Raw genomic sequence first — 22,064 nt, forward strand, 5'->3', positions numbered from 1 at the left:
AGTATTATTATTTACTTCTTATAAAACCAAAGATAACCGAATACCAGAGTAATGATTTTGAGAGACTTTTTTTTAAATTTATATGTTTAAGTCAATGCTCTAAAGAGTATACATATACAATAATTTCATAAAATTACTTGCATTTAAAATATTTTATAACAAATAGCAATAATATTAAATATTGTGTTTAAATATATCAAAATTTTCCAAGAATAATGAATAAAATAATAGATCACTAAAAATTATAACGTTATATTCACGTAATAAAATGCGCTTTAAATTTTTATTACAAGTTTTTGGAAAAGCATAATTTGCCGATACATATCAACATAACGTTATTTACTTGTAACACAAGGAATTCGGAATATTTGTCAAGACATTAGACAAGTTGACATTTTGATTTGGTATTTTTCGATTAGTAACGAAATACGAATAGAATATCCTAAAGATAATTGATAATTCTTTTACTTATATTCTCAATCATTCAAAGTAAAATACATATTTTATTACTAACTTTTACTCTCAAACATTATAGTAATATAGCTATCATTGCATGTATTTTTCTTTTTTCCTTTTATATTGACATTTTCATATAACACTAAGGATTAATATAGTTTACTCAAGTGGCAGATCCAATAATTTTCATTGTTTTCCATTATTTGTTTTAAATCAACATGGTAAGATAATCTGAGACATATTTAATTAATTCGTTGCTTCTACTCATTTAATAAAATCATTTAGCTATTTTGGTTTAATGTTGTCTGATAAGTAGTATTATAAATAGGGAGTACTTTACTGTATTCAATTTATATTTTCAGTTAGGAGAAACAGAAGACAAGAGAAAAGTTCCAGACATGTTGCAGAGAATACTAAGATATGACATTCAGATCACTAAAAAATTCGTTGAAATGTCTCAAAATATAACTGCATTAAGATCACTTCGTGTACATTCAAAGTTCTTAGAGGTTGTTATTTATTATTATGTGTAATTTGGTGTTTATAAAGAAACAAAATCATCTGTTATGGTTACATGCAACTCAGTGATGTAATTCCTTTAAATAGGAACATTGAAAGTGTGCTTGTAACTTGCATACATAATTAAGTGATTCACAATTGTCAATGAGTCAATTTATATATTTTTACTAACATACTTTTGTTAGAAGCATTTAAACTAAAATTATGGATGTAAATTGGTGTTCAAGAACACACCCTCCTATTTTATTTTAAGCAAGACTAATTAAAAAATAAAAGACAAATGCATAATTAGCCAGACTCAGTATTCAGCAAGTGTATCAAAGTTCCATTTCTATGCCACCAAAAAAAATAACAGTATCTTGGATCTTTGTTTTCTTAAAAGATACCCTTATTTATTCATTATGGAAACTTGTTGATATTGATGTAGAAACCAGACAAATTTTATATTTTTATTTACTTTTAATCTGTAATATTAACTGGACTAACTGATAAGTTATTGTTTTGTTTTCTAGGTATCATGTCATGGCATAGTGTGGCTAGCGGGCTGGCTTTCATTCATTTGGTTTTTTAACAACAGGGAACTGTATCAACTACAAGTCAATATGTTATTTGGTACGTAATTTTAATAGTTGTATAACAACATTTTAAATATCTTTAAATTTTAAACAATATAAATAGAAGAATCTTTCTTTATAATAACTATACTTTATGTTGAGTAATGCTTTATCATAAGAGATAACATTTAATCAATAATTTTATCAGAAGTTTATTATATAAATATTTTTACTTCTAAGAAAAATATACTGATAGCATTTTCTGTTTTCAGCGCTCATTTTAGATATAATAGTAATAGCAGTAATGAAGGCTTTTGTAAGGAGACGTCGCCCCCTCCCCATGAACAAACTATTGCCTGGTAATCCAGACAAATATTCTTTTCCTTCAGGCCATACAAGTAGAGCAGTTCTAGTTGCTTTCATTTTGATTTGTATAGATCCTATCTATTTTATATTCTATCCACCCCTGCTTGCTTGGGCTGGAGCTGTAGCTATATCTAGGGTTCTCGCGGAGAGGCACTATTTCTTGGATGTGTTTGCTGGTCTGGGTATTGGAGTATTGGAAGGGTTATTCATGTCTCTTATTTGGTTTTCTCAAAGCACTGCTGTCAGTGTTATTACATCTTTGGCTGATGAAAAGAAAGATGGTGGAGAATATCATGTCTGAATTCTAATATCATCATATATATCATGTATAAAATCTTAAATTTATTTTCATAAAATATTAATATTATTATATATAAATATTTTTATATTAACTTATTATATTTTTTGTGTGTTGAATATTTTATTTGAAAAAAAAAGTTAAAACACTTAAGTGAAATTTATAATTATGTAGATTTCATAATTCAATTTGTGTGTCTACAGAAGTAGATTGAAAATGTTATGTGATTTGCTGTGAACTTATAACAATTAAACATAGTTGAAAGAACAAGTGATCTTTTTTTTATTATGGCACTCTATATTTACTATTTATTACAAATAGTTCTAAAAGTAATTTAATCTATAAAGACAACTGAAAATGTGAAATGTCTTCTTATCTATCCAAACTTTTAAAACTAGGCTATACCTAAGTGTATACAATCACTATATTATATTTTATTATGCCTAAGCGCGAAATTCAATGTTATAGACAGGTAAAGACTAAATTTCCCCCCAATTATTGGGCAGATAAATGTATTATTTTTATTCGCTACCGAATACAGTTCTCAGTACTCGTCAGTCCACGAGAAATATATTTTAAATTAGGTTGAAAAACACACTTTGGTTAACTCATTTGGATTTGATGTAACATATTGACCATCACTACACTGTATTTATCTTCGTGGAGGGATTGCCGTACTGTTCATGCTTATAGCACCTCTCTTCTGCCAAAGGGCAGGTACTTATTTATAACATAGCAATCAAACATCATTCCAATCATACTTTTAAAAAAGTATTTAGGAAGTAGCAAAAAACTTATAATAAACGTTAACTAATAATTTTACCTGTTTGTCATTCAAAAATTACTGTATACTGCTCTACCCAAGCTCTTTCGAAAGGAAAAAAGATTTAAAAAATGGTACTGTCATATGTCACATGATAATATTGTCACTGTCATAATAGACAAAAAAGTTCGTGGTGACGTGTATTATACGTATACTGTAATTTATAAACACGATAGTGTTATTATTTTATACATACTAATTATTAAATAAAAGTAACTTATATTAAATTTAAACTTACTGTAAGTATTTATTTTGTTTAGATTAATATTTATAAAGAAAATATATTTCAATAATCTTCAATATTATCGGTAGTTTAACCGGACGAAAGAATCTGATGTTATTCTATTTTTAATTTTTTTTTTTTTTGTTTTAGTTTCACAATGAGGAAGCTCAAGGGAGTAGTTAAAGAAACCGCTAAGCAGAAACGCGAGAGGAAGCAAGAATTTGCTAAGATGCGTCAACAAATAAACACAATAGTCTTGCCGACGTTTGCGGTTATCTTTCTATTGATATGTGTCTACGTCTACTTTAAAACACGGCCCTCTTCAATGCAGTACGCGTAAAGAACTACGAATATCTATAATAAAATTGTATATAGTAAATTATTAGTGTCCAGAGTGTGACGTAAATGTATAATACCATGGTTGTGAGTTGTATGGTGACTTGTTATATATTTGAAATACATATATAAAATACTGGCATTTTATAAGAAATATGTTCTTTAACATTCCAAAAACAAAACATATCATTGTACATATTAGAATTTAAAACACATTATTTTATCGAATCATATTTAATTTAAATAAATTTAACTGTCTTGTTTCAGTATTAAGGGTGTATCAAGGTATTAAAACAATATATTTTTCAAACATATATTTATTTAAGATCTATCATTACATAAATATTATACAGATTTATAAAATATGAATTTATCTAGTAATAAAATATTTAACTTTTAAAAGTTTTTCATTACCATTTTACTGAAGGAAATTGCCACACCAACTTTATTAAGTACTTATTAGTTAACATTTATCATCATTTCCATAAAAAAAAATATAAATCCATTTTAAATATTTTTTTTTTTTTTTACTAAAATTAACTAATTCTTTGTAAAGTATTAATAATTATTCTTTTTAATTTTGCTTTTAAATATTTTTTTTCCAAATAGGAATGTTCATGTCTTATCAATTATAAAAAAACTTATCCATAATTTTGAAACTAATTTATGATTCAGTAGGAAATAATGTATACTGAGCAGATATTTTGTATATAAAATTCCATTTACATAGTACATAGTAGTACTGTTTGTTCATAAGTCTGATATTAGAATACTATGCATTCTATACCAGATAATCATAAAAATGTATGTAACCAGATTTTATTTATAAAAGTTAAACTTTTAAAACAATATTACGTTTCTAAATAAATCATTTAATAAATTATCTATTTTTTTAAAACATAACATAATCATATATAAAGGTGCGACAATTTTATCTCATAATTAAAGTTATAAGGGTTTAGCTAAAGGTAATAATTATATTTTATGGAAAATAAAAAAAATTACTTCATAGCTTAGGAAATAAAGATGTCTTTTTTCAACATATATAAAACTAAAATAACATTAAATCTATTCTTAGAGTCATACTCACAATATTATAAAACATATAAAAAGAGTCATATAGAACCTTTTCTCACTAATTTCTATAACTAAAAAAAAAAACAATCAGATCCTCCACTATCAACATATAAAACTAAGTTATGAACAATCTTCTACATATACTTAATACTGATGTGTAACATTAATACTTTTTGTTTGTCTACATACATTTACTATCCAGCCTAGCATCCAAATTGACGCTAGGACTAAAAACAAGCCGCTGAGGGTAAAGTACTGTGCTGTGATCGGCAAAGTGAGTGTTTGAATGAGAATTAGTGTGAGGAGAGACTGTAGACCCGTACCCAGCAATGTGTTGATACCGAATATGAGACCGAAACAACTGTCATCACTGAGCTGACCAGCAATTTTTGCACTAAGGGGATAAAAAAATTGGATTATTTTAAAAATATAAAAAAATCTACATGTTAAGTCAATTAATATTCAAAAAGTTTACCAAATAGGTCAATAAAATGAATATGATAGAGACACTGATCCAAATAAGTGTGTTAATTAAAACTTATCTTATATAGTAAAAGCGTAAACGATTTGTGTGCACGTAGAAGATCGGTTGTGGTCTTATTTTGAAGAGCTCCAACAGTAATGTGCAGAAAATTAAAGAAGATTCTTGATTGCAATTTAACAAATAATTAATTTACCTATACCTGTGACAGGGTTTGAAATATATTTAAACCAGAATATAGATCACAATATATGATAGGATGAAAAACAAAGATCACAGCTGATTGGCGGCAGAATAACTGGCGCGTCGGTGGTACCTACCATGTGAGCTCATACAAAACCCTCGGCCACTACACGTGTCTAGACTACTCACCTGGCTAACGTAATAGTGTAGTGGTAGAGTAGGCCCATGACGACGTAGCCCGCGTAGGACGCGAACACGTTGGGCACGTAGGTCCCCGCGAACACGGCCGCGCCCTGCACGGCGGCCACGGGCGCGGGCAGCGCAGCGCGGCCGCAGCGCGCCGCCGCCAGCGCGCCCAGCGCGCCCAGCAGCGTCTGTACGGCTTCCACCGCGCCGTTGTACACGACCTGCAAGGCATCATCGGCGACATCACCAGTTGCCCCCGACGTGTTTATTGAGAGTCAGAGTAGTGGGATTTGGTAGACATTTCCAGCCGGCTGCTTGCTTGACGCTTTGCTGAGACGCTCAGTTATCTTGGATGCACTTTACCCAAAAACTACTCACTTGATGATGATTCAACTACAACGACCTCTATCAACGGAGGCTAATGTATGGAAGATATGAGCGAGAGGACAGAGACTGCAGTACTTATTATATCCATTTTGCAGTGGATAAGGGCATTAAGCATACTGACCGGTGCTTCGTCATCCTTCTGTATCTGGTTCCAAAGTAGCTGCACATAAGTCTGCGCCTGCACGAACAGCGCCATGGCGGCCGCGTACAGCGCAGACCACGCGAGAACTTTAGGCCGAGTGTAGGCGGAGCGTGCGTGCCGCGCTATGAGATACGCCGCATCCGTTATGTCTTTACGGAACGAACGCTGCAATCAATTGATATTATTTTAATTGCTTGCTCTTGAGATGGCGTAATGGCTAGAATTAAACACAACTATTTGAAAACAGGACAAACTCTACGAGTTTGCTTGAATGTGCTTAATTTGTTATTTAAATGCCTAACGATGAATTGCCAGGAAACATGCATGTGTCTGCATTAATTATTGGTGCATCGTAGTGTTAAATAAACTTTCCTAGAGAATATTTTGTTTCACACACGTATATTAATTATACACATATACATGTATATATTTATTGAGAAGCTGTAATTAGTTGTTCATATATCATTCATAACACTCTGTATAACAACTTTCTCATGTAAAGATGTGTGTGTATATGTATATACGATATACGTTACGTACCCCTCAACGTCTTAGCCGACAGTTTTATTGCAGCCTGAGTGAACTCACAACTATAGCCACTTGGACTATATCATATATAACGTAGAGACTTATTTTAAATATTGTTAATAAACGTGCTGTAATATCGAATTAGGACAACAATGTCCTGTAATGACATGTATACAGTTTTGTATTATAAATAAATAAATGGTCATCACTATTGAATTTTAGAGTTTTGTTTAGTTACTATTTACTCTATATAATGATTATTTAACACTTAATTAGTGCCTAGCAACATAGCCTTTTAGCATACTCTCAAACATTGTATATACTCAAAGATCTATATTAAATAAACTTTAAAAAATATTTAAACATAGACAATATTACTATTTTTACTAAAGATATATTCATATAAGTACGAGACGGTAAAATAAAAGATACTATACTCTATTCCAATCATAACAGGAAAAAAGCCAAATGAACAACATTTGACAGCAAATTGACGCGATATCATTGGTTGGAGAGCTTGATTAATCTATGACATTCACTATGGATTTGCGAAAAAATGGCGTTTTGAACGTCGACGAAACTGATATCGGAATTTTGGATGTAAAATTAAAGTGGAAATAAGTAGTTAAATATAATAGTGCTGTATTATAAATAAAGATATATTATTCATAAACTCTTAGTAGTGCACAATATAGCTGAGTTATTAGTACGCATGAAATAAGTAAATCGAATGTTTGTTTATCTTTTTTCCTACTTCCATTGGAATAGGCTATAGATATATTAACAATGTCTTTGGGCAGAGGTGACCACTTATCACCAACTAGGCTATTTGCGTTTCCCTTTCATATATCAATAAAGATCAAATACAAAGACACACTACAATTTTTTACCTTCTCGGAATGCTGTGGATTCTGCTTTTCCATGTTCATAGTTCCTACGTCTATTTGAATGGTAGTGGCTACTGAGCGTCTGTGGAAGTATATTCCATAAGGAACAGGCGGCAGCCAAAATGCCCAGAACGTTGCTAAAATTTGAGCTGTAAAAATATACAGTGCTCATTAATATCGGGATGGGATTTATAATTGCGGGATATTGCGGAAATTTTCGCCCTGGTCAAAGACGTGTTGGGGAACACAATTGTGTGCACAGGGACAGTGCTGTACCCAGGACCACAATCATGCAAATTCACTGTCATCATACCATGTATTTTCATTAATGTGATTTAGTAACGACTGAATTCCTTTTTTGTATTTTTTGCTAGTAGGTAATGTACGAGTATATTACATTATATTCATTCGGAACCGTTCACATTTGATGAAAACAATTTTTTTTTAGATTATTATAAATCGGGTGAACGGTATAAGCACCGTCTTAAGCGAAACAAGCGCCCGAAAGCAATTTTTTTCAAAATTTGAAGGAAGGATCCTTACCAAAAATAAATTTAATCGACCTTCTGGGGCGTATTATCACTTGTCTAAGACTGCACCTGTACCCGAGATTATGACTAAAAGACGGACACATACACATAGTAATATATGTATATATATATATATATATATATATATATATATATCCTCACATTATAGTAATTTATATACAAAAATACGTATTCGACAATAGTAACTACATTGATCGACCAAAGAAATTACTCGTTAAGATCTGCATATTATAAAATATAAAACACTGTAATTAAAAAATACATGCACAACAAGAATTCCTTTCATAGGAATAACGTATTAAATTTTATTTCCAAGAGTTATCTTTTTTTTTTTTAACCTACAATAAAGCCTGTATTCAATATTGATATCAATGTAACGTACTTGATCAAAATGACAGACTTATTTAAGTCAACGAAACGTCTGTTTTATATTACTGATAATAGGTTACTTATTATTATAATTGTTTTAATTACACTTTAATAATAAAATACGAATTCTTAAAGACTATTGACGGAATAAGTGATAAGCCTTATCCTCTTGTCTTATTTAAAAATAAACATTTTATACATAAGTTTGAATTGTTTATAATACTTCAATGAATTTCAGTTGTCTTGAGCCTTTCTCGGTATACTTTATATCTTTTTTTATCACATCTGATTATTTTTTATCCCATATTATATTACTAAGGTATAGATATTAGTACTAAGGCTTAGTGCAGTCTTCTGGGAATGGTCTAGTAAGACTTTAACTAAAACGAAATTATTTTTATTCGTTTATTGACAAAACATTAAAATTCCAAAGAATTATAATTGCGTCTAACAACGCCAGTAAATGGTAATAACAGACCATCCATTACTACCGTCCCACAGTGGAGTAGTAATCTTTGATTTCCACACTTGATAAATAATAATTAAATAAACATAGGTACCTCTGTATTTAGCGGAGAAGAGTAACTACTGAGTTTTGTGCACGGAACACCCTATAGCATTTAGATATAATATACCATTATATCAGTGAAAACATTCTTTTGGAATTGGTTTATTAGTTCCGGAGTTTACCCCCTACATACAAACAAATAAATTCTACCTCCTTATAAGATTACTATAGACGTATAGATGTAATAAACGGGTGAGTTGACCAATATATTTCTTAAAAAAAGATTGTTTTTATAGTATTTTTTATTTGTGTTTTTGTACGCCCTAAATCAAGAATTCTAATTATTGTTAAATACATCGCCTTTCTCTCACACCGTGTGAGACATACAACTCACTTGTAATCCACTTAACATATCGATTAAATAAGTTGCACGTTGAAAATAGCACCGAGACAAATCCATAGTGAATATCATCACGCAAGCTCTCGGCCAAAGAGATCGCTTCAATCCGATGTCAAATGTTGTTTATTGTTCTATAATTGTCCTCTTGTGGTTGGATTTTAGAATAGGTTTTAGTTTACAAGATAGCTATGCTAATAGAAAATTTCATACAGTACGTCAACTTTAAGTTTGTTTGTTTATTCTAGGCTAGGCTTTATGTATAAATATTTATTTCTTTTTAGTAATTTCGACTACGGTAATTGAAAGTAGCCAGTTGAAATTAGACATTTTTTTGTAGACATCTATTGTACGGTATTTTTAATTTTTATAACGTAGAAAAAAATATTATATTAAGTACCAATTTTATAAAAATATATTAACATAAAAAGCTTCTCTTTTTTCAAAACATCACCTTTTATCTATCTATTTCTAAGTATTTATCAGTCTCCGTCGTCGGTTTCGATGCGTCCAAATACAACCTATCGCATTAAAATTCGGAGTAACAAATAAGATTGAATTTAAGAGGATTTGCCAGCGAATTCGATGACGAAATAGATACTAGCTGAACTTGTGACTTTATACGAGATTTATCACTTCCAACCACGTAACGTAAAATACATTCTGATGTCTACACCCTATAAGCAAGGTGTTATAGTTTCCGAGATTTCGTGATTAATCACTGAGTGGTATATCAGTTTTATATACATACATATGTATGTGGGATTATTGTGAGTGAAACGCTTTAAAAAGTAATATTTCTTTAATAACCCGGATTTTCAATTTTCACGTCTTATCTTGCGTTACATTCTATGACAACTGTCCAGTGTCAACATCTTTATAAAAAATAAATCATCTAATAAGGAGGTTTAACATTTAAATAATTAACTTAAATATCTTATTATACCACATGTATATAGATTTTTCAGCTTATAGACAATTGTAGTTATTGGGTAATTTCGTAAGATAGCGACGATATTTTACAGCGAGAAATATCTACTCATATGAGTATTTATTTTTAGATCATTTATAATTAATCGTTGAGGTAGGTACCTCAGTACACGAGTCAATTAAAGATACACCATCGCTATTGTTCTCGTTATTTGCTTTATTATCTAATCATTCTTGTATTGTGAACCAAGAGAATACATTTGCGTGATTGATTTTATCTAAGTCATTATTCACTAGTCCCCCCCCCCTCGACCCCACTCTAAGGGATAAAAACTCTGTATGCATTTACAGGCTCTAGAATAGCTCTAGAATTTTTTTTTACTCTGATTCGTTCAGCTGTTCTCGTGTTTCTAAACTTTCATATATATATATTTGCAAACTGAGCCATTTTTTCGGAAAATTGTATCTCGTATATAAACAGACGTGCTTTTGTGTCTTTGGTGTATATCTTCTATTATTTGGATTTAATTCATGATTCATATGCTTGCAGTTTTTAATTTCCAGTCAGAATTACAATCAAAATTTTATAACTATTAATCAATTGTAATTGGAATCTACGACGACGACTACTTTGATGACTCGGAACGTTGAGTGCCAGTTGTCATTTTACAATTTTAAATTAAATTGAAAGTTCGCACATATTTAAAATATATGTTCTAGCAAGAAGAACTGGCACAACACTCAGTAATTACTCTTTTCCGCTAAATACAGAGGTACCTATTTTTATTTAATTATTATTTATCAAGTGTGGAAATCAAAGATTACAACTCCACTGTGGGACGGTAGATATGGGTGGTCTGTTGTTACCATTTACTGGCGTTGTTAGACGCAATTACAATTCTTTGGAATTTTAATGTTCTGTCAATAAACGAATAAAAATAACTTCGTTTTAATTAAAGTCTTACTAGACCATTCCCAGAAGACTGCACTAAGCCTTAGTACTAATATGTATACTTTAGTAATATAATATGTGATAAAAAATAATCAGATGTGATAAAAAAAGGTATAAAGGATACCGAGAAAGGCTCAAGTCAACTGTAATATTTGCAAATACGCTGAGAAGCTGTTAATTAAAATAAATACGTCCACAAATTCCGCAAATAAATCAAAGAGAAGATAGAGGAGAATAAGTGATAAATCTTAAGGGTTATCGAATCCTTTCAATTCAATGATTTATTTGTTTTAAACAACAATCGTCGCTATTATAAATTATAACAATGTTTTCATTCATTGATTTTATTTAAAATAATAGTATTATCTTCTATATATATACATACATACATACATAAACAGCCTGTAAATTTCCTACTGCTGGCTCCCTTTGAGGAGACAGTTTGGAGCATATTCCACCACGCTGCTTCAATGCGAGTTGGTTGAATACACATGTGGCAGAATGTCGTTGAAATTAGATTAGTTGAATGCAGGTTTCCTCACGATGTTTTCCTTCACCGTCGAGCACGAGATGAATTATAAACACATATTAAGCAAATGAAAATTCAGTTGTGCATGCCTGGGTTTGAACCCCAAAATCATCGGTTAAGATGCACGCGTTCTAACCACTGGGCTACCAACTACTATATATAAAAGCGAAATACCGCATATTAATCACGGAATCTCGGAAACTATACTACCTACAAACTTGAAATTAGGCAGGGAGGTTCCTTATGAATTTAGAACGGATTTAACGAAACACCACCCCTAAGGGAATAAAACGGGAATTGAAAGTATATGTTTTATAAATTCCGCGCGGGAAAAGCCGCAGGTTCAGCTAGTGAAAATATAAGAGAATGATCCTGAGAGGGTTGAATTGTGTTTACTTATGTAATTTTTTCAAATAAAATAAGAACTAAGTATTTCAAAAATGACATAAGTTTAGCTGTGACAAGCACGCGTTTCAATTTAACATACCAGGTGAACATACCAGCAAAGGTGATGTAATTCAAATCTCGATAGTTCATCAGTCCGTAATGAGTCAGGAGCTGAGAACTTGCTCCAGACAGGAAACGGCCCGTCAATGCCGCTATCCGAGTACAAGATGAAACGAGAGGGTACTTCGCGGAATCTACCTGCAAATAAACGAAACAAAAGTAAATTAACATGTGATAAAAAAAAGTCACAAAAAATCCTTTTAAGGGAGCTCTTTGACCGTCTAATGGAACACTTGTGCTCAATTTCATGACATAATTCGGTTTCTGTTATTCGTAAGTTTATCCAAATAGAGACAACAGTAGTTTAAATTTTGCAATTCGAACCTACTTTCGGAGATATCATACGATATCCTAAGATATTTGAATATTGTATCAACAGGGTATCAGAATACGGCGTACAAATCACTTGGCAGTGCTTAGATCGATCCTGATTGTAATGATATATATGCCTGACTTCCTCATTAGTTTAGTGACTGGTGTAAGGCCGAGGGCCCCAAGAAACTGTTACCAGTCGGCAAATTCCCAGTACCAGTCCAAAGTAGTGTAGACAAGACTGTACCAAAAAAAGTACGTACATATAGGCGTTGATCCTGCGCCTCAACTCTTTCTGGACGCGTCCAATTTCCCGTCCCATTGAATTATGAGAGTGAGAGAATAGAGTTAATTTTTTTTTTTATATCTCTTGAGTAAAGAGGCCGTGGCCGAAATCGGTCATCATACATTTTTATGTAAATATAATATAAAACCTGAATGGTATGTCTAATGAAATAATGTTAAAATAACTTCCTCAATTAATATATAATTTATTTAATTGAACTTCCTTACATGATTCAATTATGATTCTATATTATGAAATTCCCATTCGTAATGTAAAACTTACCTTTGCATATATGTAAGTTAAATAAGCAACTTCTGTAGCCATGTACAGTCCGTACAGAAATTGAGAGACTTGGAGCCATTCTATGCTTGAAGTCCATAGTAGCACAGCATAGACTGAGATACCACTCAGACCTATTGAGAAATTAAAGAATTTTATTTCAAAATATATCTATACATCATTACAAAAATATTAAGAATATTTTGATACTTTTTGAGAACAATGATAAGAATTACTATTATATGAAAATAATCCTTTAATAAATATAATATATTAAAAATGAATTGAAGATAGAGACAATCTAAATACGATAACATTTTAAAAAACTATGATTGATTGTTATAATTTTATACCATATCATTATTCTTATATATTTAGATGATTAATCATTTCAAGATAACTGTTGCTGTTTAATTTTTTTTGTCTTGAAACTTATTCAATTCAAAAATAAATCATGTTTATTATATTTTAATACTTACCACAATAGTCATAAAATTTAAAACTGTAAATATCATTCACAAGGGTATAATGACCTTTTTTTTAAGTTTTATCTTACTGGATTAGGGATAATCTAGAGATGAGAGTTAATTAAATATGATTTTTATCAATAAAATGATAAAAGTAGTATTATGATACAAATAAGATAATATTACTGAGACACAGCTTGCCTCACGTAAAACAGCTTTGATAAGATAGATACTGATAAGTTTATTTATCATAAGAGAATTAGTGCAGTAAAACAATTTAGACTTTTGTATAATGTATGTCAATGTATTGCATCAATGTCTTGTGTTGCATTTAAGTCCTATTTAGAAAATTTGAAAAATTACTTTTGAAAGCTTGTACTAGTTCTGTAAAAAATTTAGTCTTTCTAATTAATTTACACTGACAACATAGAGTAAAATAAAAAATATACAGAAGTAAGGAATTGTTACAGTGAAGAAAAAACCTAAAATTATTTAGTTTAGTTTAGTTTATATGAGGAATTATTAACAAATATTTAGAAAAAGTGTTTTTCTTGATTAATAATTTTCTATTTTTCATCTATATATTTTTTTATCAATTTGTTTTAATTATTTTAAAACAGTTTCTTATTTGTGTAGGTATTTGGTTTTTCCAAATTACAAATCTATGATTAAAATTAACAAAATATTTATTAAATATTGATGATGATAAGGTGATAATCAATTAAGATAAGGATAATATGAGTGGTTAATGTAATATTATAGCTTTAAAATTAATGTCCGGAAATTAGTGTTATTTATTTTTAATTAAAATAAAGATTACTCGAAAAGAGTTATGATATTATTTTTTAATTTATCAATTGTATTCTTTAAACATGCTACTGACATTTATTTATAAGGTGATTTTAATTTAAAAATATCAGCTTAAAATACCATACAGTGTAAAAAAACAGAAATATTTACATCGACTCACCTGATAAAATAATAACTGGCTTGAACCTAAGGAAGTCAGTGATCAAAAATATTAAAACAAGAAGGGCCAAATATGAGTAAGTTCCAACCGGATAAACTTCGCGATTTAATTGATCTTCCGTAATATTGCGCCACTCGCCGAGAAGGAATTCAGTAACAAATGGCTCCGAGGGCCGGATCTCACGCAAAGTTCCAAATAAACACAGGACAAGTGTAATTTTTATCCAGTTTTCCATTTCTAATTATGTCACAAAATGAAATATTTACATAAGAATAGCACGTGCGACGTGCTGTTTATAATATTCGCACTGCACGAATGTTTCTGAAATGCGTTTGTAGCCAACATGTGCAATAGTTTGTCGTGCATCGTGCAAACGTCTTGCCTAATTTCGTTTCGATCTCCGTTTAGATTAAGATTTTATATAATCTTTAGAGAAAAGCCCTTAGTATTTAGCTATTACTATTTTATTTATTTATTGATGCCGGAATCTGTTTATATTTTTCTACGAAGAAGTTCCGTTTTTCCGCTACAATATGTAAAGAAAGAATATTACTTTCCATGTATCTCATAATGTTTAATTGTTTTTATAAACCTCAGGCACGAGTATAATATAGAAGTTCAAATTAAGCCATATGACATAACATTATTTGATTATTATGAATTTATGACAATGACATTTTAACCTGTGAAAAATGTGACATACAAAATCATGATACAACAACAAGAGGCAAGAATGAAATGTTTTGTATTGCATTTATGAATTCCCACGTGACTACAATAAAAAACAGTAATATTTTTAAGACGAAACTTTTATATGAATGAATGTAGTATAACTTGATCTAGTATATTTTATGACAATTGTTAATCAGTTGGGACAGCACATCAGGTTTTAATACATTCTACAAATTTAAAAGAGCATTAAGTAACAAATTTAATATAAAATATTTTTTAGTGATGTACTAATAATTGGAATATTAATAATAATAATCGCAAGATATATAAATAATACTAGGCTAATAAAGTTATACATTGCAACTTGACGATAGAAATCACAAAAAAGGATAGTACATAATACCGAATTATTGATTTTATATCAGCAACAACAGTTCCAATCATAGGAATTTGGAAGTGGTTTTAAGTTTGCAGGTTTTTTTTTTTAAATAAAAAGAAATACTTTTTTTTTTTTTACTATTCTTATGTTTTTCATTGTCTCTATAGTAGGTTTCAAGGGTCTAGTGTCTCTGCCGCCAGTCGACTGTCAGTTGCATAGATAATACACTTATACTAGCTGTCACATTTACAATATTTATGTTTTGCATGTCGAACTTTCGACTGTTGACAGTTGACACCCGTAGTGGTTGAGTGCTCAACACTCTTTAATTTGTACTCGTTATGATAAGGTGATAAGATAATAACAAGAATCTAATAAATATGAAAATTGAAAGCAGTGAATTTTCCGATCAGCAGATCTATCTATAATGTTGCAGTGCTGTTACTGTTCTAAAGAGTTTAAATATGAAAGCGAGAAAAAGAGACATGAACAAAGTCATTTTCCACAATTTGAGTGCAACCAATGTTTTAAGAAGTTTAGTTTTCTGTAAGTTTTAAATAAATATATTTAAAATATAATTTATCACTAAATTATTGTGAATCTGTTTGACTATATATAACTATAACAATAGTTTGACTAACAATATGATAAATTAATATCGTCTTTTTTTTAAAGAAGAAGTGTTCAATTTTTGTATATTGTTATTAAATATTTGTAGATCAGCCTTAAGAAGGCACCAAAAGCAGCATGAAAGGACGGGACATGTTCCGTGCCTTGACTGTGGACGTAATTTTCGCGATGATATTCTTCTTAAGCGTCACATAAAATATGCGCATAAAGGTAAGATTTACATCACTATTGATAGCATTTTGCTATTAATTGATTTAAATCTAGAATTTATTGTTAGAATAAAGTGAATTAATAGATCAATTGCTTAATTTAAATTGTAAAATAATATATATTATAAAAGTAATTAAAATTAATATTATAAGAGTTTTAAAATGATTCTCTCATATTAATCTTGTTATCCAATGCTGTGAACTCAATGATGTGAAACATATCTTTTTCTATTACATATAGGTAAATAGATATGTTTTTAAAGTATCTGTTATTTTCAAAATTAGTTATTAAAGTTTTACATTAAATTGTGAGTTAATGCAGTTACAATTTTATGGATTCAGTTTTTAAATAGAAAGGTTTCACGTAAAATTAAAAATTTTAAATAGAAAGGTTTCAGTAGCTGAAGCATAGTGTGTAAGATATTGGAATAATATAATAAATGACAGATGTTTTCTTGTATGCCTGACTGAAAAAACAACTAAACTATTGTATATAAAACTCATAACAAGGTTGCAAAACGTTTCAAAGAATGTTTTAGAATATATATATATATTGCATTTATAAGTACGTGCACCTAACGATTTAATCTGCTTTCAATTTAGTCTATCGAATGAAGAAGTATGAATTTCATGTAGATGTATCTTATTTATAAACGAAAGAATGTAATAATTAATATAAAAAAATATATAAACATTTCAGGTACATATGAATGTTCTAAATGCAGCTCCAAATTCAAAAGTGACTTGGCATTAATGTCGCATATGAAGACACATAAGCCTAAAGCTGAAAGAAGATTCCAGTGTAGTTTTGAAGACTGTAAAAAATCTTTTAACTTTGCACACCACCTTAAACATCATGAGCTAACACACACTAATGCAAAACAGTTTTATTGTAAAACTTGTGGAAAAGGTAACTCCGATAACAATATTATATGACTAATTATTTTGTATGACAAATATGCAATTGTGTGTCAATAGTTCGAATGTGGTTTTGTTGATAAAGATGTTTTCATGTACGTAAGTACACATTTACTAAGACTGATTCATTGCTTTGAATAAAATATAAGAAGCTGCAATTATAAATTAGTCATTTTAAAAACATTGTATGAAACCTTATTACTTTATGTACATATTATTTATTTTTATATGCATTTGAACAATAAAAATTAGACTATGGGAACAATAACTTACCATATAGTTTCATATGTGACAGACAATGAATACATACATAATTATAGTAGTAATTTTTTTAATTATCATATAATTCAAAAAATATAATACCTCCTTTTACTGGAACTATAAATGTAAATTTTAATCTGGGTGATGTTATCATATCCTGAACCTTTAATACAGATCTCGTATTTGTATTACTGGGCTGTTTTTTTTACACACAAATATTGTGTGAAATTATTTTGATTCTCTAAATTATAACTTACCAAACAAAATAACAATTACTATAATACCCGGCACGAATCTTGACTCTGCGCAGTAACAAAAAATAGATGTCGTTTGAGGTGCGGTCTGAGGCGAGGAGCGCGTTACTATAGCAAACAAGGCCGCCATTACTAGTAACCATAGCAACGGGTGGATGCGTGGCCCCGCGCAGTGCCACCGCGTCTCCCGTCGCCCGCGCATGTTCCTGTGTTGTCTTAGTGTACGCTCATTAACATAAGTTATTATTATATAACGGTTTTATTGTGTAAAATTGTGTTTGATTATTAACTTTGTTTTTGTATTGTTGATTTTGTGGGTTGTTTCTTTTGTTATTATAGTAAGATTTTAACGAAGTATACTAAAATGCCAAGAAAAAATAATATAGTTCTAAAAAGACAAGCTCGGAAAATGATTTACGATGTTTACTGTTTTTTAAAAAACGAAGCTAATGGCAGAAGTGATACTCAAATTAAAGAGAGAACAGCTGAAGCAACAAAAACCTCTCTATGCACTGTTCGGAGAATCGTAAAAGAAGCTGAGCAGTCAGAATTTCTCACAGTATTCCGGACGCCTGGAAAAAAACATGCTAGATCGAAACCTGTAACTGGTATAGACAATTTCGATCAAGGAGTTATCAAAAGATGCATTCATAATTTTCATTTAACAAATAATGAAATCCCAACAGTTACGAAACTTCTGACAAAACTGCGATCGGATATAAATTATCAAGGATCTGAACGGAGTCTTCGACGCATCTTAAAGGATCTAGGCTTTAAATGGAAAGCAACAGAAAATAATAGAAAAGTTCTTATTGAGAAAACCAGTATAAGATTACAGCGAATCAAATATTTAGAAGCAATACAAAAGTACAGACATGAAGGAAGGCCCATAATTTATACTGACGAATCGTATGTCCACGCTTCGCACACAAGTTCCAAGGCGTGGACGGACGGTTCAAAAAAAGGTTTAAAAAAACCGATATCCAAAGGTCAACGGGTAGTTATGGTACATGCAGGGTCTGAAGCCGGTTTTATACCAAATGGTTTATTAATGTTTAAATCCGGAGCCAAAACGGGCGACTATCACGACGACATGAATTATGAAAATTATTCCAAATGGTTAACTTCACAATTAATACCAAACCTACCACCGAGATCCGTCGTGGTAGTAGACAATGCATCCTACCATAATACACAATATAATTTGGCCCCAAATTCAAACTCCAAGAAATGCGACATGCAAGCCTGGCTGACTGAAAAAGGAATTTCGTTTGATCCAACAATGTACAAGCCACAGTTGTACGAACTAATAAAAACGAACAAAGAAAATTTAAAAAATTATAATATCGATAGATTATTAGCACAACACAATCATAGTGTCCTTCGCTTGCCGCCCTATCATCCGGATCTGAACCCCATTGAAATGGCGTGGGCCGCAATCAAAGGTTACGTTAGCAGCAAAAACGTAGCGTGGAACGTCACACGCGTTATGGAACTGGTGAAACAGAAGGTAGATGCTATGGGATCAAGTGAATGGCAAAAGTTATGTTCAAAAGTAAGGTCTATTGAAGACGACTATTGCAAAAGCGACCATGTAGTGGACCAGTTGACAGACCAACTTGTTATTCAAGTGGGAGATTCAGATAGCAGCAGTAGTAGCGATTGGGAAGTCTTTGATGATGACGAACCCGGTCCGAGCACCAGTACCAACCCCAGTACCAATCCAAGAACTTCGACTTCATTTGCTGATTTTGAGGGTTTCACGCCGTTGAGTGATAGTGATTAATTTATTTTCTAATAATATTTCTAAATTTTATTTTTATTTCTTTTTATTTATTTATTGATACAATAATTACTAAATATACAATAATTAACCCGTTGTGTTTTATTACGTACCTACCCTTTAATATATTAAATATTTATTTTAAGCTTTTTAGATAGTACGTGATTTTCGCAAGGACTGTACCTGCGCAGAGGACGCCATGTTAGGTCAAGTTTCGTGCCGGGTAGTATACCCAAGTTATTTGTTGTGTTAAAAATGATAGATTTTCATTTGATATTTTTGTTTTAGGTTTTATTCAGGCTCATCATTTGAAGTCTCATATTAAAACCCATGAACCTGAGAATTGGCTGTATTGTACCATACCAGATTGTGATAAGAAATTTGTTACAGAATATGCAAGAAAAAAACATCTCACAAGCCACAGTTAGTACTAGCATTTTTTTATTGACTAAATGGGGAGAGAATCCAAAAGATGATCATTGTGTTCAGGCCCAAAATGTGTCTTGGTTTCAAATATTCTGGATAATTTTATATTATTGATATATTCTCATGGCAATGTATAGCTGTTTTCAGAAAGGGATATAGATAGATTTCGGGAAAGAAGCTATTTGAAACTAAAGGACATTTTAGAAATTAGCTTAATCACACCTGAACAGATGATTGTTTTCTTGCACCCATTGAAATTGGCATTGAATAGTCCTTACATTACCATCTTAACATTGCAAATGCGCTTATAATTATTGTGGACTCTAATTATATATTTATTATGGATTTTGGAAGTACCAATATGTCTGTAATTTTAGACATGTACTTTTTTCTTTTAGGGACAACTATCGATAGTGGCATATCTTCCGATTCGAACTGTGAAATCTCAGGATCTCAGGATTCATTAAAAGGTAAAATCTTTATAAAACAGATAATGATTTCTAAAAGGTGAATAAATCACTTTCGACTATAGGATTTTGCTATGCCTTATCCAATTTATTTATGATGTGATTTGTTCATTCACCTCCTGTACTTGTCTTGTAGTTATCCCATTTGTAACTAACACTGGAAATAATTCATAAACGATTAAAAGTCAAAATGTACTATATTTTAAAAGGTTTATTACTTTGCAATAGTCAATTGATGATTCAAAATTATATTTAAAATGCAATGTGTAGATTATACTGACAATAATTGGCAGTGTGAAACTCAGTAATAGACATTGGCATTGTAAAACATATGTGTCATTCCTCATATCACCAATGCAATACCAACCTGGTGAACTGAGATGTTATGTCCCTTGTTTCTGTAGTTACATTGACTCACTCACTCTTCTAACCGGAATAGTACAATACTAAGTATTGTTGCTTGGTGGTAGAATATATGCTGAGTAGGTGGTATCTACCCAGGTGGGGTTGCACAAAGCCCTACCGGCTATCACCAAGATTTTACTCTCTATCAAGGGAGATATGTTCAATTTCACTCAAAAACCCTTAGTAAGTAAAAGTATTCCTATTAAGTTGTTTATTGTCAGCAGATGCAGCAGTGCTTTGTGCCAAATGCGGAAATATGGTAACACCAACTTCATATGCAAATCATGAAAGAGAATGTATGCCAATACCAGAAACGCCTCAAGACAGAAATATAAATCCAAAGATTGAAATTGAATTGAATAATAATTATAATAACATAGAAGTTTTTAGCAACTGCAAAACAATATTGGGAAAATGTATTGCAAATGAAAATTCACCAAATAGTTGTTTATGTGCGCAAATTAAAGATGCGAATAATTTTTATGATGAATTACTTCCGAACGAAAACTTTGATCCTCTTAAAGTTGATATAGATAATAAGCAAACACTCAATAGCAACTATGAGGATATCAGTGTTATGAGCAATGCATGTGAAGGCTGTGATTGTTCCAATACCAAATCTGATGTCCAAAATATGAACTCTTTAAAAGAACCCTTATTACAAAATACAAATGACAATTTACCAAAATTTGAATTAAGAGATGATGGTGCAATAAAACTCAAAGATACAATTGACATTGTTATCAATATTAAAAAAGAAAAAGAAATGACTGAAACTGATGAATTATTCAAAATTATGAATCAAGTGCCTTTTAATAGTTGTAAAGCAGTGTTAGGTAAATGTATAGTGAGTGGTAGTGGTACCATAAGTGAGAATTGTTTATGTGCTAAAATGGCAATAGATGACCATCAAATGACGGCTCAAGAAATTGATGAGATAACACCACAACCAATGATGACAACATAGTAATTTATTATCTGTGATTTAATAGTTATGTTTATGTTGATTTTATAATCTACATAGATTCATATATTTTTAAATTCTTACTATTTTAGGTGTTGCGATTATATTAGTATTAGAAAAAAATAAAAACTATATTTATTAATATTAACTTTATATTTATTTACAACACTTCTTTACATTTTCAACCATATTA

The 22,064-nt window shown here is 30.7% G+C and overlaps 4 protein-coding genes across 7 annotated transcripts; 3 read left to right on the forward strand and 1 right to left on the reverse strand.

Moving 5' to 3' along the window:
• The first annotated feature begins 367 nt into the window (after positions 1-367).
• Positions 368-2,460, forward strand: LOC125071490 (polyisoprenoid diphosphate/phosphate phosphohydrolase PLPP6). Of its 3 annotated transcripts, none has more exons than XM_047681781.1 (4): positions 368-489; positions 819-965; positions 1,488-1,587; positions 1,802-2,460. In XM_047681781.1, exons 2-4 carry the CDS (start codon positions 855-857, stop codon positions 2,194-2,196), a joined length of 606 nt encoding a protein of 201 aa, XP_047537737.1. In that variant the 5' UTR covers positions 368-489; positions 819-854; the 3' UTR covers positions 2,197-2,460. The 3 variants fall into 3 exon arrangements, with proteins under 3 accessions (XP_047537737.1, XP_047537727.1, XP_047537718.1); XM_047681771.1 differs by having other exon boundaries at positions 419-453; positions 818-965; XM_047681762.1 differs by lacking the exon at positions 368-489 and adding an exon at positions 513-677.
• A 667-nt stretch (positions 2,461-3,127) lies between these two features.
• LOC125073444 (single-pass membrane and coiled-coil domain-containing protein 4) lies at positions 3,128-3,940 on the forward strand. The gene is made up of 2 exons (XM_047684277.1): positions 3,128-3,255; positions 3,390-3,940. The coding sequence occupies exon 2, from the start codon at positions 3,397-3,399 to the stop codon at positions 3,577-3,579; it is 183 nt and encodes a 60-aa protein (XP_047540233.1). The 5' UTR covers positions 3,128-3,255; positions 3,390-3,396; the 3' UTR covers positions 3,580-3,940.
• A 681-nt stretch (positions 3,941-4,621) lies between these two features.
• LOC125070951 (reduced folate transporter-like) lies at positions 4,622-15,140 on the reverse strand. The gene is made up of 7 exons (XM_047680981.1): positions 14,504-15,140; positions 13,070-13,200; positions 12,183-12,327; positions 7,450-7,595; positions 6,011-6,196; positions 5,506-5,723; positions 4,622-5,046 (listed from the first exon to the last, which is right to left on the reverse strand). The coding sequence occupies exons 1-7, from the start codon at positions 14,736-14,738 to the stop codon at positions 4,797-4,799; spliced, it is 1,311 nt and encodes a 436-aa protein (XP_047536937.1). The 5' UTR covers positions 14,739-15,140; the 3' UTR covers positions 4,622-4,796.
• Positions 15,141-15,838: 698 nt separating this feature from the next.
• LOC125075135 (zinc finger protein 14-like) lies at positions 15,839-22,019 on the forward strand. Of its 2 annotated transcripts, none has more exons than XM_047686738.1 (6): positions 15,839-16,100; positions 16,273-16,394; positions 17,094-17,303; positions 19,898-20,032; positions 20,434-20,505; positions 21,129-22,019. In XM_047686738.1, the coding sequence occupies exons 1-6, from the start codon at positions 15,982-15,984 to the stop codon at positions 21,872-21,874; spliced, it is 1,404 nt and encodes a 467-aa protein (XP_047542694.1). In that variant the 5' UTR covers positions 15,839-15,981; the 3' UTR covers positions 21,875-22,019. The 2 variants fall into 2 exon arrangements, with proteins under 2 accessions (XP_047542694.1, XP_047542703.1); XM_047686747.1 differs by having other exon boundaries at positions 21,132-22,019.
• The last annotated feature ends 45 nt before the right edge of the window (positions 22,020-22,064 follow it).

This window comes from Vanessa atalanta, chromosome 2, assembly GCF_905147765.1.
Source record: "Vanessa atalanta chromosome 2, ilVanAtal1.2, whole genome shotgun sequence".
Classification (NCBI taxonomy): Eukaryota; Metazoa; Arthropoda; class Insecta; order Lepidoptera; family Nymphalidae; genus Vanessa; species Vanessa atalanta.

Bases quoted from the DNA above. Each gene is read 5' to 3' on its own strand.
- LOC125075135 (XM_047686738.1), top strand. From the start codon at position 15,982: ATGTTGCAGTGCTGTTACTGTTCTAAAGAGTTTAAATATGAAAGCGAG. The intron at 17,304-19,897 runs GTAACTCCGATA...TTTTTGTTTTAG, and splicing joins TTGTAAAACTTGTGGAAAAG to GTTTTATTCAGGCTCATCAT. The intron at 20,506-21,128 runs GTAAAATCTTTA...GTTTATTGTCAG, and splicing joins ATCTCAGGATTCATTAAAAG to CAGATGCAGCAGTGCTTTGT.
- LOC125073444 (XM_047684277.1), top strand. From the start codon at position 3,397: ATGAGGAAGCTCAAGGGAGTAGTTAAAGAAACCGCTAAGCAGAAACGC.
- LOC125070951 (XM_047680981.1), bottom strand. From the start codon at position 14,738: ATGGAAAACTGGATAAAAATTACACTTGTCCTGTGTTTATTTGGAACT. The intron at 13,201-14,503 runs GTGAGTCGATGT...ATTTCTCAATAG, and splicing joins GCCAGTTATTATTTTATCAG to GTCTGAGTGGTATCTCAGTC. The intron at 6,197-7,449 runs GTAAAAAATTGT...AATTGATTGCAG, and splicing joins ATCCACAGCATTCCGAGAAG to CGTTCGTTCCGTAAAGACAT.
- LOC125071490 (XM_047681771.1), top strand. The intron at 966-1,487 runs GTTGTTATTTAT...TTTGTTTTCTAG, and splicing joins TACATTCAAAGTTCTTAGAG to GTATCATGTCATGGCATAGT. The intron at 1,588-1,801 runs GTACGTAATTTT...TTCTGTTTTCAG, and splicing joins ACAAGTCAATATGTTATTTG to CGCTCATTTTAGATATAATA.